Here is a 19487-nt window from a genome sequence, read left to right as displayed (position 1 = left end):
GGACAGAATGAAGAAAACATGCTCTTATGGACATCCTTTTCTCAGGAAAACCCAAAGCACTCCACAGGAAATTAAATTTTTATGAAATGGCATCACCGTTATAACACAGAAAGTATTGCATCGAGATCATGTACTGCAAGTTCTTGGCCTGTGTATCTAACATACGAAAGGGAACAAAGGACACTTAATGGCTAGGTGTGGCCATGCGGATATAAGTAACAAGAATTATGATTCATTGAGATCAGGAATTTAAAATTGTCTGTAATCGAGTGTGTGTAGAGTTGACTGGGTCACCCATTGTGATAAGTAATATTCTTTTAAATGGGCCTTTTAAAAGAAAGAGAGACATTGGCAACAATTCAATTTGCTTCTAATTCTATTCTTGCTTCACACTTTTCGGCAGCCAGCTAACAGCCCACAACCATCCAGCAGTTCTGGGAAAGCATTGAGCTTTTTCCTTTTAGCAAGGCAACTGCATCATGAAATGGTTTTGAACCTTTCCCTCTCTGCCCCAGTCTGGGTTAAAGTGAAAAGGTTTATAGCTGAAAGGGTTGTATTCGTCACTGTGGAGTGTTCTCATGCTCCACTCACTGGAAGTGTAAATATGGTACAGTACGTGTGGCTGCAAACGTCAGCCTGCTGTTTAGCTAATACAACTGAGCTTTCTTGATCAGATAAGAGGAGCTGAATGCCTGAGCTGGCTGGTTTCTTGCAGGCGGGGTTTCTTTAAGCTATAAAGCAGAGGGAGATTTTCTCCACTCAATTTGGCTTCAGGGCTTGGCTGAAGCTTTACTTTTTTTTAGTGATTCTCCCTCCCCGCCCCCTCTCTGTCTTTCTCTCTCGCTCACTACTTCTGTCTCAGTACTTCTGAAGGGTCAGGTAACAGCAAGCTGCCAGTGCTGGTCTCACACGCTTCCTCTTGAGTGATGGCGGGATAAGAGGCTGGGAGCATGGAGAGGAAAGTTTGTGTGATCCAAACAGATTTTCATCAGTATCGTCCAACTATTAGTGTTCAAGTCAAGCCTCTAGCACATGTAAGACAGAAATGCCATCCTTAATCTCACTTTTGAAACTGTCCTGAGTGTATACATGGTTAAAGAGACAGTGTATTGTTTTTCTACTCAACTTAAATTGGCAATGTTTTGTGTTGATTTTAGTGTAACTCTGACTCTTTATACTATCTTGTAATACATGGGCTGAGCGCTGACTTCTATCATTGGTCCTGTCAGCTTTATCAAAAGATAAACTTTTACTGAAAAGCCTCATTTAAAAAGTTTAAATCTATGATAATGTATTGCTGTATTGCAGCAACTAAGATTTGATATTTGCCAAATAATATCAGGACAGAGATGCAAGTTTGGGCTTAAATAGAATTTGTCCACATTGTGTTTTTCATGAAGCGTTTTTAAAGATATTGAATAAGAATGGTAGTGTAACCGGTTTCAAAACGTTAACATGTAAATGTCCACAGTTAATCTTATGTGCAATATATTTTTAACATATTACACAGAAGAGTAAAAACGTATCTTTGTGCAGAAAAATTCATGTCTTTAAAATGGCCCAATGTGTTTTACAGCTAATGAAAGTACATTTGTAAAGTATAATAATTGTAATGTCGGAAACATGATGACAAATTTGTACACAGAAAGCTCCCATGAAAGCCAATATGATGACTCACATGGGATTGTTTGAGGTTGATTTTGGCTAGGGACTGTGAAATACACCTCTGATCATCAAAATGTGCCATGAGATGGCTTGCATCCTCCTGATAGGACAGTTTAATGCATTACTCAAGGATGACACCTCTCACAGTGCAGTGACCCCTCAGTATTACTAAATGTGTGCTTCATTCCCTGGACTGGGGGTTTGATCCAGCTGCCTTCAAGATGGGAAATGCGAGTGTAACCATTGAGCTAAACCTGTCTTCAATATTAACTTGACAGCTCACGACAATTCATGTAAGTTTTGGTCATTCATATATGCATAAGGATGCCTATTTCTTGTGCACAAGATTGTGTTGGTTTGCCTGTTGAAATTTTTTAAAAAGCAGATAGTTCTTCTTGTCATCCTTACCAGCTGACCTTTCTACAGAGTCTACATTGCACATGAAATGTAAAAGCCAAATGTAGTCTTCAAGTAAAAAGGGTATCTGACATTGAAGAATAACAACAGCAAGGTTGTCCAGGTGAAATTCAACTACTTTTTATATCTCATATCCCATCCCTTATAATACCGCCATCTTTTTGAAGCCAAATTGACTTCAGTGACAGAAACGTCTTCATGACACAAACTGAGCAACAGTAACAAAAACAAATTTACTGGAAAAGCTCAGCAGGTCTGGCAGTATCTGTGAAGGAAGGAGCAGAGTTCACGTATGGTTCTGGTGACCCTTCCTCAGCAACAATGAGATGCTTAGCTGAAGAGTTATACTGCCACAGCAGGTGAGAAGGTGAAATTACAGCCGTGACTGGTTTACATAGACAGTCTCGAATGGAGGTGACAAACTATGTGAGGCAGTTGAAATGCACATGATTGTAGGTTTGTTACCATATTTGTGAAATTAGTTCCTCTTAGTTTCAAATCAGCATTCTGATATTTATAATGTTTGTAATTTAGATTTGTTTAATATATGTAAGGCCTATGCCGAGGCTTATTAAATTCCCTCCTCCCAACCTAGTACCCTACACGTATTGCCTGCTAGTTGTTTGGAATAGGATTTGAATCTTTCAGACATGATTGCAAGCAATGTTGGAGAACTTAGAACCTTACTTCCTCCCACAGTGGCAGCCCTTCTCCTGAGACTTATTCCATGATGTTACCAGTTCCTGCCACAGAGAAGCCTCCTTTACACATCTCAACCCATTCACCAACTTCCCCCCAACCACCTCTCACCACAAAACTTCATGCCCCGTGATATTTCATCTCAAGAGAACTACAGCCTGTAACTACGAGTCTGGGGATTGAGAGAGAGAGAGAAAGACAGACAGATGAGATGGGAGGATGTATGAAGTCAGTAGGGATCATGGACCTGAGAGAAGGGGATTGGGACTCAGAAAGGGAAGAGTGGGTGCCCAGGGAATAAAAGGGGTGATAATTGGGATTCAGGAATAGAGGATCAGATATGAAGAGTTTTGCTCCACAAAGTAAGGGAAAGGGGAGAAAGAAGGTTTTTAAAACTTATTGTAATTATTTGCAAGATGTGAGTGTTGCTGGCTAGGTCTGCATTTATTATCCATTCCTGATTTACATCCTGGGATGTGTCAGCATAAGTGGTCATGGAGAAAGGCTGTGATGTATCGTTTGAATAGGAAGAATATAACAGGATGGTGGAAAGGTAAGAGGATGGATTTGAGTTACAGAAGGATGTGTTAGCACAGGTAACAATGGCCAAATAGCATCTTCATGTGGTATATCTCTATAATTCTATGAACTCTCTTTTATTGAGTCCAGGCCTAAGAAGTAGTTTTGAAATTTTGGCCCTGAGCTGACATTAAGAGAACATGTTTTATCAGAAATGACCCAAACGTGGAACCTGTTGATCTTTAAACAATCTCTTGGTTAGGTTCTGGTCAGCCTGTGCCAGCTGGTTTTGACCTGAGAGAAATCAGGTCCAGCTGAAGTTCTGAGTTCAGAAATGCCACCTTTGTTTCAAACCTGAGTACAAGGCAGTTAGTACAGAGTAGACTCAGAAGTTGACCATACACTCCATGGGATGCACGCATTGCTTCTGGGCCAGCATATCCCTAGTTGTCCTTGAAAAGGTGGTGTTGAGCTGCCTTCTTGAACCCCTGCACAGCCTGCATTATAGGTGGACCCACAACGCTATATGGGAAGGATTCCAGAATTTAACTCACTGACACCGAATGATGTAATTCCAAGTCAGGATGGTGAGTGTTTTGGAAGGGAATTTGCAGGTGGCTCCTTATCCTTCTCAATGGGAGCAGTTGTGGATTTGCAAATTGCTCTCTCTGGAGCCTTGGCAAGTTTCTGCAGCGCATCTTGTAGATAGTGCATACTGCTAAGTGTCTGTGAAGGTGTGACTGAGTGGTTGTGCATGTGGTGCAAATCAGGTGGGCTGTTTATTTCTGGATAGTGTCAAGCTTCTTGAATGTTGTTGGAGCTGCACTCATTCAGGCAAGTGGAGTCTATTCCAACAAACCCCTATTTGTGCCTTGTGGATGATGGACAAGGTTTTAGGAGTCAGGAAGTGAGTTACTTGCTGCAAAATTCCTAGCCGGTTTCATCCTCCTGCAGTTAAAGTACTTATATGGTTAGTCGAGTTCATTTTCTGGTCAATAGTAAACCTCAGAATGTTAAGACTGCAAATTCAGTGATGGTAATGCTATTGAATGTCAAGAGATAATGGTTAGTTTCTTTTACATCGGCAATAATTATTGCGTGGCACTTTGTGGCATTCTTGCCACATATCAGCCTAAACCAAAATAATTGTTCAGGTCTTGCTGCATTTGGACATGAGCTGCTTCAGTATGTGTGCATTCATGAATGGTGCTGAACATTGGGCAACCATCAGTGAACATCCCAATATCTGGCCTTACAATGGACGGACAGTCATTGACAAAGCAGCTGGAGGTGGCTGTTCCTAGGACATTACCATGAGGAACTTCTACAGAAATGGAGCTGAGATGAATGACCCTCAATAACCACAATCCTCTTCCTTTGTGTCAGGTATGATTCCAACCAGCAGAAAGTTTTCCCCTGATTCCCATTGACTCCGGTTTTGCTCACGTTTCCTGATGTTGCACTCAGTCAAATGCAGTCTTAATGTCAATGGCAATCACACTCACTTGTGGAATTAAGCTTTCTCGTCCATGTTTGAACTTAGACTGCAATGAGGTCAGGAGCTGAGAGACACCAGTGTACTGTTGATGACATCTTTTATCACTTTACTGATGATCGGGAGGAGACTTAAGGAGCAGTGATTGATTGGGTTGGATATTTCCTTCTTTTTGTGTTAAAACAAACCTACCCAGGCAATTTTCCACATTACCAGGTAGGTGCCACTATTCTCACTGTACTGGACAAGCTTGGTTAGGGGTGCAGAGAGTTCTGGAGCACAGTTTTTCAGTACTATTGCCAAAATGTCAGCAGGGCCCATAGACTTTGCAGTATTCAGTGTCTACAGCAGTTTCTTGACTTGACATGGCATGAATTGAATCGGCTGAAGACAGCCAAAGGTGATTGTGCGAACCGCTAGAGGATGTAAAGATTGATGAACCGTATGGCATTCTTGGCTGAAAATTGTTACTAATGCTCAGCCTTATCTTTTGCACTGATGTGCTGGGCCTTTCCATCATTGAGGATGGGGATATTTGTGAAGTCTCCTCCTTCAGTGAGTTGTTTAATGCCCACCACCATTCACAATTGGATGTGGCAAGACTGCAGAGCTTAGATCTGATCCCTTGGTTGTGGACTTCTTATGCTGTGTCTATCACTTGTCGCCTATGTTGTTTGGTAAATAGTCCTGTTTGTAGCTTCAATACAATGTGCAGCTGAAGGAACACAGCAGGCCAGGCAGCATCAGAGGAGCAGGAAAGTTGACATTTCGAGTTTACACTCTTCATCAGGGCTGCATCTGTAGTTCTTGCTATCTCTGTTTGTAGCTTCACTGGGTTTATACCTCATTTTTTAGGTATGCCTGGTGCTGCTCCTAGCATGCCCTCCTGCACTCTCTATTGAACCAGGAATGATTGCCTGGCTCTACAGTAATGTTTGAGTAGGGAATATGATGGGCAATGAGATTCCAATTGTGGTTGAGTGCAATTCTGCTGCTTCCGATGGCCCACAGTGCTTCATGGATGTCCAGTCTAGAGTTTCTAGATGTTTGAAGATTCTACGTGCCGTGCAACATGATGGAGGGTATCCTCAACATGAGGATTTTGTCTCCACAAGGACTGCAAGCTGGTCAGTCTTACAGATACAGTCATTGTCAAATGTATCTGCAGCAGACAGATTGGTGAAAACAAGGTCAATTTTGTTGTTCCCTCTTATTGATACCCTTATCACATGCACCAGACTCAGTACCCTGTTTATATCCCTTACAACTCAACCAGCCTGGCAGTAATGGTGCTGCTGAGTTATGTTGGCAATGCCATTGAGATTCCCCACTCAGAGTACACTCTGTGTCCTTGCCACTCCCCAAGGGTGCTTCCTCCAAGTGTTATCCAACATGGTGGAGTACCAAATCAAGCCAAGGAGATGTACTGCATAGTAATCAGCAGGATGTTTCTCTACCCATGTTTGGCCTGATACCAAAAGACTTCATGGAGTCTGGAGTCAATGTTGAAGACTCCCAGGGCAACACTCTCCGGACTGTATACCACAGTGCTGCCCCCTCAGCTGGGTCTGTGCTGTCAATGGGACAGGACATATCCAGGGATGATGATGGTAAGGTCCAGTTCATTGGGTTGTAAGGCCTGATTCCATGACTATGACTATGTCACACTTATCTACTCTGTGAGACAGTTCTCCCAATTTTGTAATGAGTCCCAGAAGTTAGCAAGCAGGATTTCACAGGATCAATAAGGCTGTGTATTCTATTCTCATTTCCAGTGACTAGGTCATAGCATCATGAAGTCATACAGCATGGAAACAGATACTTCAGTCCAACCAGTCCATGCTGAGCATAATCCTAATCTAAACTCGTCCCCCCTGCCTGCTCCTAGCCCATGTTCTATTCCTGTACTCATCTAAGTGTCATTTAAACATTGTAACTGTGCCTGCATCCACCACTTCTCCAGAAGGTTCATTCCACACATGAACCCCCTCTGAGCAAAAAACAATTTACACCTCATGTCTTTTTTAAATCTCTCTCTTCTCACCTTAAAAATATGCCCTTTAGGATTGAAATGCCCCATTCTATGGAGAAAGGAACACCTACCATTCACCCTATTAATAGGCTTTTTATAAACCTCTATAAAGCCACCTCTCAACCTCCTATGCTCTAGTGAAAAGAGTCCCAGTCCAATCAGCCTTTCTTTATAAGCCAAACCTTCTTTACCTGGTAGATCTCTTCTGAACGGTCTCTGGTTTAATAATATTTTTCCAATAACTCTGCGACCAGAGCTGGACACGATACACCAGAATAGGCCTCACCAGGGTTCTGCAAGGTTTCATTCTTCATTCCTTTTTAGTGATTGATACTTCTGGGTGGCTTGTTAGGCCATTTCGGAGGGCATTTAAGAGTCAATTGCATTGCTGTGGGTCTGGAGTTACATATAGGTCAGTCCAGGTATGGATAGCTTTTTACATTCCTAAAGAACACTAGTGGACCAGAAGAGTCTTTTTTTAAACAACAATGGTTTCCTGGTCATCATATGACTTCTAATTCCAGACTTTTAAAATTGAATTCAAATTCCAATATCTGATGTGGTGGAATTTAAACCCAGGTTCCCAGAATATTGTCCGAATTGTGATTCTAAAAGTCTATGGGTTACAATTAGGTTATTGGAGCATTGAGGGTATACTGGATAAATATTATTATTGGTTATGAACAAAATCTGAATATTACCATGTTATTATCGGTTTTTGGGGAAATTTCAGTGAATTAAAGTTCTCTTCTTCTCGTCCTACACTCTCCCCACATCTCATCTCCTCTCTCTCTCTCTCTCTTCAGCTTCAAAACCCTCGTTCTGTTTTCACACTTCTCCACCCTCAGTTTTCCCTCTTGGCTGGCTTATGAACAGTCTTCTGGCTCTTGAAATATGTTGCCAACACCTCCCGGCTCAATGCCGCAAATAAAAATGTTCACGAACAGAACATGTGACCCTGACAGGACCGACAGCATCTTTAGAGAGAGAAACAGAGTTAACACATCAAGATCATACAGAGACAATAGGAACTGCTGATGCTGGAGAATCTGAGATGACATGGTGTAAAGCTGGATGAACACAGCAGGCCAAACAGCATCAGACAAGCGGGAAAGCTGACGTTTCGGGTCTAGACCCTTCAAGGAGCAGGAAAGCTGACATTTCAAGTCTAGACTGCTGTGTTCATCCAGCTGTACAGCTTGTTATCTCAGATTCTCCAGCATCGGCAGTTACTACAGATGAGTCCAGGCCCGAAACATCAGCTTTCCTGCTCCTGTGATGCTGCTTGGCCTGCTGTGTTCATCCAGCTCTACACCTTATTATCTAAGATCATACAGAGTAATTGAAAAGTCACCTCTGTTCTGTCTCACAGATGCTGTCAGATCTGCTGAGTTTCGCTAGCATTTTCTGGTTTTTATTTCAGATCTCCCGCATTTGCAGTATTTTGATTTTATTATGATTTGACCTTTAATTGTAAATGCATTGACAGTTGAAGGTGTCACATGATCAAGCATCACCTTCAAACCAAAGTTGGAGCAGTAGATGTGCAGAGTAGAAGAACATAGGCTTATTAAAAAACTGTTCATTCTTAGTCTATTAGAGTAGCATGTGGCTCATTCTTAGTTACTGTTTAGGAGTGGGTGATGGAATGTCTTCAGTTGCTGTAGTCTGTCTGGGGAAAGTGGAGCACACATCAGCCAGGATTTTGATCAAATTCGTTGCCTATGTTTTTTCCAATACTCTTCCACCTCGCGAACTCTTAATCACTTCCTTCTCCCGCCCACAATCTACATTCACCCCGTTCCCATTGGTTAAAAATTGGGGCTTCTCTATTCAGACTCAAGCTCAAAGATTGACCACGTGGGTGAACTCTGATTTGGTATCACTTGTGGAATTCTGCTGTGTACAACCTAACAAGAGAAGGGATGGGAAAAGACATGAAATGGAGAAAAATTCTTTAGTTAACCAAAACGGGGAAGTCTGGTTATTCAGAAACTTTTGTGTTTTGACATGATTTCTTATATATCTTGCTTTAATCCATTTTTGTTTTGATTGTCAACTTTCCAAAATGGTTAATAATACAGTATTAGAAATTAGATCATGTCTAAAGAATGTAAGGCCTTAAATCCAATTTGTGTTTCTGCTTTTCAAAAGTGACTCACATCTTGTATAAGTAACAGGTCTATGCTTGTCCCTCGCTACTCCGTTAGCAAACAAGCATTAATACTACAACCCATTTCAAGGGGTTTTTTTTAAGCAGCACTGTAGGGCTGTTGGTAGCCAACAGGACTTTAGTGATCAGCAATCCCCAACAATAATGTGATCAGCAGTACAAACATCAACTCCATTTTCTGAATATTCTCCCCAGTTGATCCATTTGGCCTGGTGGAAGTCTTCAAGTGCAGAAGTATGTTTTCACGTGACTCACTTGGGACTTTGGCGCTAAGTTGCTGTGTAGAAGAACTTCAAGGAACTTGAATGCTCTCCAAACACTCTTCAAAAATTTTTAAAGATTGAGCGTTTTATGTTCCTAGTTTCAAGAACATTCATATACAAGTTGTGACCACTAATAATCGGAGGTTCTGTGCAACATCCTAAATTTTCAAAATAGCGCTCCTGCCACATTGGGTAAAATGAACAAAAGACATTTTGATAAAACAAAAAAAGGGATAACTTATACAATTACAAGTAGGGCCTTGTGTAGTGTTTTGAAGTTTGATGGATAGCATGGTTAAGAAGACATTTAGCATGCTTGCCTTTGAATATAGAAGTTGGGATGTCATGTTGAGGTTGTACAGTGTGTTGGTGAGGCCTCTTCTGAATTATTGTGTCTAGTTCTGGACTCCCTGTTATAGAAAGGATATTATTAAGCTGGAGAAGACGAAGAAAAGATTTACCAGGATGTTGCCAGGAATGAAGAGTTTGAGATATAAGGACAGGCTAGATAGGCCGGGACTTTTTCCACTGGAGCGCAGGAGATTGACAGGTGCTCTTATAGAGGTGATTTTATGAAATCTTGGGGGGTCTAGTAGGGTGAATGGCAGGTTCTTTTCCGTAGGATTGGGGATTTCAAGATTAGGGGATATATTTTTAAGGTGAGGGGAGAAAGATTCAAAAAAGACATGAGGAGCAATATTTTTACACAGAGTTCATGTATGGAATGAACTTCCAGAGGAAGTGATGGATGCAGGCCCTGATGCAACATTTGAAAGACATTTAGATAAGTAAATGAATAAGAAACATTAAGAAGTAGAGGGACCAAGCACAGGTAGATGGGAGGAGTTTAGTATGGGATTATGTTCAGCATGGACTGTTTGGATCAAAAGGCCTGTTTCTGTGCTGTGAGACTCGATGATATCTTTTATTCGTGTTTTGGAATCTGCAGTATTAATTTATCCCGAGGCAGCCAGTGTCATTGCTGAGCTTGCTCAAGGAAACCAGCTGCATGAAGATTATGTAGGAGAAAGGTGAGTAACTTTGATCTGTAATTTACTTTCCAAACTCCATTTCTGATCTCTCGGGCTTCAATATTCAAATCCCTGCCCACCGACTCCAATCTGATTTGCCTGGTCCCCATGCCTGAGTTTCCCCCATTTGTCCCATCCTTGCAGTCACCTAACTCCTCCTCCAACCATCTGCAGTGAGCACAATTCCATGTCCCCTGATCACACCATTCCCGCACACACTCCTTCCGAGTGCAATCTCTCCTGGCAGCTGCATTGCGGCAGTTCCAGCAACAATCAAAAAAACTCAACACCAACCAGGAAAAAAGAAACCTGCTTTATCAACACCCAGTCCGTCATTTTAAACGTTCACTCTCTCTTCAACCCACACCAGTGTGCAGCATCTACAAGATGATCAGCAACAGCTCACCAAATCTTCTTAAACAGCACCTTCCAAATTTGCAAGCAGTGACGCTTAGAAGGACAAGGCAGCAGATGTTTGGGCACACCAGCATCTGCAAGATCACCTCCAAGTTACACACCAGCCTGACATGGAAATATGTCATCACTCTTTCACAGCCATTGGATCAAAATCCTGGAACTATCTTCCTAACAGCACTGCAAGTGTCCCTATGCGACAAGGATGCCTGTGCTTGAAGAACACAGCTCACCACCAAATTCTGAAGGACAATCTGAAATAAGCATACATCTTAATCTTGCCAGCAATATCCACGTCTAAGAATGAGTAAAACAAAAATGAGATTAAGGCCTGGGCAAATAATTTCCAGGATTTATATGCAAGGAGCAGGAGTAAACAATTATGCCTCTCAAGCCTGTTCCGCCATTTAATGTGATCGTGCCTGATTTCATCTCGGCCTCAAATCCACCTACCTGCCCACTGCCCATAGCCCTACAGCCCCTTACTAATTAAAAATCTGCCCATCTCCTCCTTAAATTTACTCAGCGTCCTGACATCTGCCGCATTCCGACGCAGCTAATTCCACAGACTCGTGATCCTTTGACAAAAGTAATTCCTCTTCATCTCTGCCTTAAATTTGCCATCACTTAGCCTACAACTATGACGTCTCATCCTAGATTCCCCACAGGGGGAAACATTCGCTGTATGTGTACTTGTCAATCCCTGTTAGCATCTTGCATATCACAATTAAGTCTCCTCTCGTTCTTCTCCTGGATGAGCAAGTCCAGGCCTAAATTGCTCAATCTCTTGGGTTTCTTGAACCCAACTATTAGTGGCAAAAAGATGCTGATATTTCATGCATTGAGTTCCTGAAGATTGTTATTGTTTTCTTCAGGGAAGAAAAGTCACTTGTTCTCTCTGTGTCTAGTTACTGTTCACTGGTACTACACTTCAAACCTCCTTCCAACATGCGTACACAATGCTGTACTCAGAGTCACAGAGTCAATGCTGGACAAGAAATAATCGGAACTTGTGTACATTGAATAATTTTCTTAAAATCCTGCAGGTGTACAGGAGATGTTTTGACCAGACCATTTTGAAAATGATATAGCAAGCGTACTTTTATTCTGAAGAAATTTAATGATATACTGAAAAGGAAAACAGAAAGGTCTGATTTTTTTCCCCAAAATAACACATTGTCTTGTTGATTCAAGCTCAGATTGGTGAATCAACATGATTATACAGTTCTTTGAACTAAAACCCTATGCAGTAGTGATTTTTAAGTAACAATGAGTTGTTTTAAGCTTGAGGTAGTGGGAGGATATTCTGTGGTTTGATACATTAGCGGGAAGCTGGATAAGCACATGTGGGAGAAAGGAATAGAAAGACGGGGGCAATACAAAAGGAAAACAAGGTAGCAAGTGGAATGTAAACTTTGACTTAAACCAGTTGGTTTGAATGGCCTGTCACTGTGCTGTAAGTTTTACATATATTTGAATTTATTATAATACAGTTCATCATACTGCAAATTTTCTCATAGCAGGGTACCTCAGATTCCAATAGCGCTACATTTACTTGCCTTGTATGTGCACATAAGGTGCTTTTCACTAATATAGAAAAATAAGGCTAAAACAAGATTGCAACAGAGTCACATGTAATTTGTCAACAATTTCTGTTAGGCAACACTCTATTAATGGGATGGGGATCTACCACTTGCACCGCACCATTCAGTTGAAAATCAGGAATGATTCCAATCACTTTAATCATTGCAAATAGACTCTGCTGTGGTTGTGTTGTAAGAAATGAAAAGGGGAAGGCTACAACACGAGAGGGAGGGTTGGTCGTGGGATGAGGCTGGGGTGGAGAGGTTTTGAAGCTAGTAAAGTCCACATTGAGACCATTGGGTTATGGGCTCCAAACCCAATGGTCTCAACGCAGACTTCACTCTTTTGAAAATCTCCCCACCCCCAGCCTTTACCCCGCCTCCTTGGCTTGTCCGTTTTCCCTCCCACCTATCAGCTTCTTCCAACTCACTGACCAATCTCCACCACTGCCAACCTGCACTCACTTATTGCCATCCCACCTACCATCCCCAGCCCCACCTCTCCTCTCTCTATTTATTTCAGAGCACCCTTCTTCTTGACCCCAGCATTTCTGAAGAAGGGTCCTGACCCAAAACATCAGCTTTCCTGCTCCTCTGATGCTGCCTGGCCTGCTGTGTTCCTCCAGCTCCACACTGTGCTATTAGTGGGTATGTAGTTCACTCATTTTTCTTGAAATATACCAGAGTGATCCCAAAGCCATTGTGTTGATAAGTGTTCTGAAAAGGCTGAACTGCTAAAGCATATTTTCTGTAAGCCCACTGAAGAAAGTAGGACTCATGATAATGCTGCTGGCTGTTCGATGAAAGTAAACAAGGATATTGTTGGGACCAGGTGAGGAAGAATGAGTCAGCTCCCTTCTTTTTAAACTCCTTTTTTGGCTGCAAACTTATTTTACACAAGGCTATAACTCTCCCCAATTTATAAGTAGTTAACTCATTTTGACTGTAGAGGTACTGCAGTACAAGTCAATCATAAAGATTTTAATGGAAATTTATGTGGAATTTATTATCTGCTAATTAACCCATGAGGGAAATAATAAACACATGGCATGAAGCATGTAGCCTTCAGGCAGTCACTATGGTGAGTGCATCATTCACAAACAAACATATTAAGTTTAAAAAGAGATACTGTCCAACACAAAAAGGAAGATAACAGAATATAATGTTTAGAGTACCTCGGGTGTCCTTGAGGCATTAGGTTTTAAGCTGAGACCACGATTGCTTAGTTAGTGACCATTAGCAGTAGTGAACATTGCCTTTGCCTATTGAATTGTCAATGGTCTGCTGTTGTTTTTAATCTGTATTGTCCCCAGGCACTATTTCCTCTTGAGGTAGAGTTCCCAGGCTGAGTTCAATGTTACATCCTTAGTTTCAACTCATCTTTCTGCCAAAGTTGAGTTGCTTGAAATGCAAACTTGTTTATGTATTTTTACATCTGAGTTCATTGTCTTCAATCTTGACGATCACAAGGGATGGTTTCATTTTCAACTTGAGAACATGTTCATAAAAGGTATAATTCACAATAGGAAATGAGGATCTTTTCACAACTCCCTGGGAGGCTTGCTAATTAGTTTGTTTTTAGTAAAATGTTCATTTAAGTTCACACTGTTTTTGACATTAATTTCATGTAACTTCATCAACCTGTGTAGTCAGGTGTTTACTAAGGCGATTTAAACACAGTGATATTTTCCATTTTCAAAACCATTTCAGTCCATATAAATTACAGAAATTAAGTCAGATAATACAATTCACACATCATTCATAGAATCCCTACAACCCGGAAGAAGGTCATTCAGCCCTTTGAGCCTGCACCAATCCTTCTAAGAACATTCCACACAGACTCACCCCCCTACCTTATCCCTGTGACTCTACTTTTCCCATGGCTAATCCACTTAGCCTACACATCCTTAGACACTTCACGAAATTTAGCACAGCCAATCCACCTAAACTGCAAATCTTTGGACTGTGGGAAGAGCCCAGAGCACCCAAAGGAAACCCACACAGAGACGGGAGAACATGCATACTTCACACACAAGGTTGGAATCAGACTCGGGTCCCTGGTGCTATGTGGCAGCAATGCTAACCACTGAGCTACTGTTTCACCCAGTCAGTATTTTAAACCATCATAATGTTATTATTTCAATGGAAATGCCATTAGTTTCCAACTCTAAGGGGGAAGTGGAACACATTCAAATGGCATTCAAAATAAGCCACACAGTTCCCCGACTTAATTTCCTCCCCTTTATTTTTACTCAATGAACCAATATCCAAAAGGCACGTTCTGACCTATCCATGCAAACTCTTTATTAGTTGAATTGTTTTCATGCATGTGTCAGCTTTTTAATATTTCACGGAAGGGATCAATTCCACCTGTTCAGCTCTCCAGACTCTCTGGGACTGTAATAGTTCAGGTCAATGTTATTTAGAGAGTGAGACTAGAGGTTGTTAGCATGAATCACTGATAGTTGCGCAGAAATCTTTTAAGACAATGGCCTCTGTGTGTAGAATCTTTTGTTATGCAATCAAAGGTTCAATATCAGCCACTGATGTGAGTTTCACTTCTGCAACTTACTGCTGTCCCCATCATCCACCAACTGTTCCCCATTTCCTCCCCCCACCACCCACCATCTATCTCCTTTAACCTTGACCATCCCAATATTTGGATCAACCTGTCCTCCATCACCGTTGGGTCGTAGGCAGTTTAAACCAAAATGAACAGGGAGGCATTTAAAAAAATCCTCATTTCCTATTGTGAATTACACCTTTTGTTGGAATGTTCTCATGCCAAAGATGAAACTACCTATTGTGACATAAGGTCCCACTATAATAGTTATCCATACACCTGAACTTACTCCTGCACTGAGCCAACAATTTGTTACAATCTCTATTACCGCCCATATCCTTAGCCCTCCCCATTTTGAAACAACTTGTTCCTCTACCCTCCAAGATCCCATGAGATCATCCGATATGTGTTTGTGAATAGCCACCCTAACAAGTCTCACCCTTTTCTATCATTGTCGTTATCTGCTTCCCAGTACCTTCAAATTAATCCACACCATGACCACTGAAATAACAAATGTTACCTTAGGCTCAATACTCCAACCCAATCTCTGTCCAAGAGACCATTCTATCTCTGGCTGCCTCACTCAAAATCAGATACAACTTTCCCATCCCACCCTGTCTTCCCTGTTTCACTTTCGTAGATAGCCCTTCCACCATTTGCATGCTTGCTTGCATCATGCCTGTTACATTCTAGCCTCATTTTCTTGCACATCATCGAAGCCCTGTGTAACTTTAACAATACTGCTGTCAATCATGGCCCGACTTAGTTCCGAAAGACCAGAAAGCAGCAGGTACTCATTCCAAAGTCTGGAGAATATTATCTTCCTGTTGCTCATCTTTATTGTGTGATCCTGAATCCTGACTATGTATTATCTCACTTGTGCAGAACTTAATTGGGAAGAAGAAATTGATTTCACTGAGCTGGCTTTTTAATGAATATGCATGAGATGCAGATACTTGCCAAATTACTTTGTGATGCTTACCATCAGGAAGCTCTTCCCACCTTCGACGTTCGGAAGGCCTCTTTTCGAAACTTCATCCCACCATTCTGAATTTTGAACTGCCATGTGATTAGGGTTCTCTTATCACCTTGTTTCTTATTCCCAGGAGTAGCAAAAGGTTCTGTTGTATGTTTTAAAATTATCAATATATTTAGAGTCTCAGTTACCAAAGAAGCTATTTATAATTTATAATGAAATTAATAAATGTAACTTCTATCCATAGCAGCACATTAGGGTCATTATCATGTATCTATTTTTAGGAATTTCTATAAGGCAGTTAGTTCATAGAGTCATAGAGATGTACAGCACGGAAACAGACTTTCTGGACCAATTTGTCCATGTTGACCAGATATCCCAAATTAATCTAGTCCCATTTAGTAACATTTGACCCATATCCCTCTAAACCCTCCCTACTCATAGAAACAGGCCCTTCAGCCCTACAAGTCCACATCAATCTTCAGAGCCTCCCACCCAGACCCATCCCCCTTTAACCCACCTAATCTACACATCCCTGAAAACTATGGACAATCCACCTAACTTGCACATCCTTAGACTGTGGGAGGAAACTGGAGAAAACCCATGAAACACAGTGAGAATGTGCAAACTCCGCGCAGACAGTCACCCAAGGCTGGAATCAAACCCGGGCCCCTGGTGCTGTGAGGCAGCAGTGCTAGCCACTGAGCCACTATGCTGCCCATATATTCATGTACCCATCCACATGCCTTTTAAATTGTAATTGTATCTATCTCCACCTCCTTTGACAGCTCATTCCATATATGAACCACCCTCTGCATGAAAAAGTTACCCTTTTAAATCTTTCCCTTTTCACCTTAAACCTATGGTCTCTAGTTTTGGATTCCCCTACCCTGGGAAAAGGACCCTGGCCAGTCACTATATCCATGTCCTTCATAGTTTTGTAAACCTCTATAAGGTCACTCCTCAGCTTCCAACACTCCAAGGGTGATAGACTCATTATGCAGTCTCTCCCTACAGCTCCAACCCGCCAACCCTGGCAACATCCTTGTAAATCTTTCCTGAACCCTTTCAAGTTTAACAAGATCTTTTCTATAACAGGTGTTGTGCTTCCCACATAAACACACCGAGCACATTTCAGAAGAACTTATTTAAGACATTGTCTGGACACTAAAGTTGGAAAGAAGGAGGATTTTGGCGTACTAATTAGAAGTTACATGAAGTAATTTGTAGGCATGATGTTGTTCATATTGGTGGACTCTTCAATAGGATTTCCGATGCTAAAACTTGTCATTTTGATTGTATTTGGTCCAATTAGTTGAATAGCTGGTAAACAATGCAGGGTCATGCAAATAGCATGGGTTCAATTCCTGTACTGGCTGAGGTTACTTCAAAAGACTCTCATGCCCAACTCCTCCCCTTACCTGAGTTGTGGTGACCCTTAGATTAAACCGCTGCCAGTTGTCTTTGTCTAAAGTGAGAGCAGTCCTATGTTCTTCTGACTCTGTGGAATCTTTGCCTTTACAGTACAGAGCAGCAGGAGTGATTTTAGAGGTCAGAGCATTTAGATACATGAAGAGACTGGAGGATGTGCATTGTTTATATCAGAGCAGATGAGAGGTAAGAATAGTGATATCAACTTTTTTGAGCTGTTTATAACCTGGCTCATCAGTTCAAGACATAAACTAAACCTAAAGCAAGCTTAAAATTAGAGATGATAAACTATGAAGCAAAATTATATGATTTTGATGCTATTGACATGGTAACTCTGAATAAAATAACTTTCTTCATGAAGTTTGACTGACTGTTCTTATCCATGTTTTACGTTCATAAGATTAGTTGTAAATAAAGTCTGACAGATACAGAAGTGCTGTTCAATCATGATAGGTGCTTAATCAAAATGGATATTCCAGACTAAAAGCGAAATACTGTGGGTGATGGAAATCTGACTAAAAACCAAACATACTGGAGAAACTCGGGAGGTCTGATTTCATCTGTGGAGATAGAAACAGAGTTAACATTTCAAATTTGAAATGACTTCTCTTCGGAATTTTGAAGTAGCTTTGAAGAAGAGTCATACTGTACTCAACATTAACTCTGCCCATAGATGCTGCCAGACCTGTTGATTTTTCTCCAGTACTTTCTGTTGTTATTGGACGAGTTGGAAGTTTTCCTATTCATAAGATGGCTGCCCTCACCTTAACCTTCATTTGGACACCTCAGCTGGAGTAAATAATTGGCAAATGGTGATGAAATGTTGATATCACTGGACTAGTAACGCAGACAATGAAACTGGGACTTGAGTTCCAAACTAACCACAGCAGAAGGTGGAACCTAAATTATTATTGAAGAAGTTCAAATAAGAAGAAGGCTAATTTCTGTAATACTGAGCATGAAGCTATCACTGAATACCATCTGATTCACCAACATCCTTCAGAGGAGAAAATGTGACATTTGTACCTGTTCCGGCTTCCACATGACTCCTGGACACAGAAATTAAATTGATTTATTTTGTATTCTTTCACAGGATGAGGGCATCACTGGCTAGGTCAGCATTTATTGCCGAGACAGCAGTTAAGAGTCAAGATTTTGGAATCATGTCAGCAGCTTCCTTCCCTCAAGGACATGAGTGAAGAGATGGGTTTTTTTCTGAGAATTGACAATGGTTTTGCGGTCAACGTTGGACTTCTAATTCCAGATGTTTTTTCATTGAGTTCAAATTCCACCATCTGCCATGGCAGGATTTGAACCCAGGTCCCCAGAATATTACCAGGGTCTCTGGATTCACAGTCCAGCAATAATACCATGATCATCTCGTCCCATTCTTGACCATTTGTTTGAAATGGCCCCCAGTTTTGAAAGTGAGGTGGAGCTTTTCAGAAAAAAGATTTAAAACATGGTCAAAGTACAGAAACTGGTTGCTTGGAGTTGAGTGAAAATAAGATTGAACAAATGGTAAATGAGTCTGTGGGAATAAGAGATTAATTGAAGAGGGGGCAGATGTGTGCAGTAAGGTAGGATAAAAATTAAGGGGAAATTCATCTGAAAAAGGTAAGATGACATCAACTGAATCTTGGGAGGGAGGTTGGAAGTTGTTCCTCAGCACTGCTGAGGATGAGATAGGTTTGCTTGGGAATGTGGGCATGTCAGGCGAAGGGGAGGGAATGATTAAGCAAGTCGATAGCAGCAGGGATGTTGTAACAGAGTTTGGAAGCAATTTGAGGGAGTATTTCTCCAGGGAGTGATAAACGAGTTAGAGTAGGGTTTGTGCACTGTGAGCGACATAAAGAAATAATCAGATATAGCTTCAAGAATTTAATGGACATAACAATTAAAAATGATGATTAAAGAAGAATATTTGTGTGAGTTAAGTAAAATAATGTGATGCAGTTACAATAATCTATAAATTAATCCTGGTTCTTTTTAAATATTAGCGTAAAGATGTGGCAAATCTGTTCTTTTGAATTTGCATTTCCTGAGTGTGCTGCAGGATAAAACATGTTGTTTGGTGAAGTAATGGATTAAGTGACAATCTCAGGAAATTCCTGAAAATGTGTATTTTTTGAATTGAACAAGTTCAGTCAAATTTAGTGCACATTTGGGTTTGCCGTTTTTTGACTGACTACTCAAAGCCACAGTTATATGACCTGAACAATGCCA

At 41.1% G+C, this 19487-nt stretch overlaps 1 protein-coding gene across 2 annotated transcripts in view; it reads left to right on the top strand.

The window, feature by feature from the left end:
* Positions 1-880: 880 nt before the first annotated feature.
* Positions 881-19487, top strand: part of LOC125463787 (myosin-16) — a 298842-nt gene continuing 280235 nt past the window's right edge. For both annotated transcript variants that reach the window (XM_048555486.2, XM_048555484.2), the window contains exon 1: positions 881-1034. In XM_048555486.2, coding sequence (XP_048411443.1) covers positions 951-1034 — 84 coding nt within the window. In that variant the 5' untranslated portion in view covers positions 881-950. The remainder of the gene's footprint in view (positions 1035-19487) is intronic.

Source organism: Stegostoma tigrinum, chromosome 22 (assembly GCF_030684315.1).
Source record: "Stegostoma tigrinum isolate sSteTig4 chromosome 22, sSteTig4.hap1, whole genome shotgun sequence".
Classification (NCBI taxonomy): domain Eukaryota; kingdom Metazoa; phylum Chordata; class Chondrichthyes; order Orectolobiformes; family Stegostomatidae; genus Stegostoma; species Stegostoma tigrinum.
This window is presented reverse-complemented; position numbering and strand designations above follow the sequence as displayed.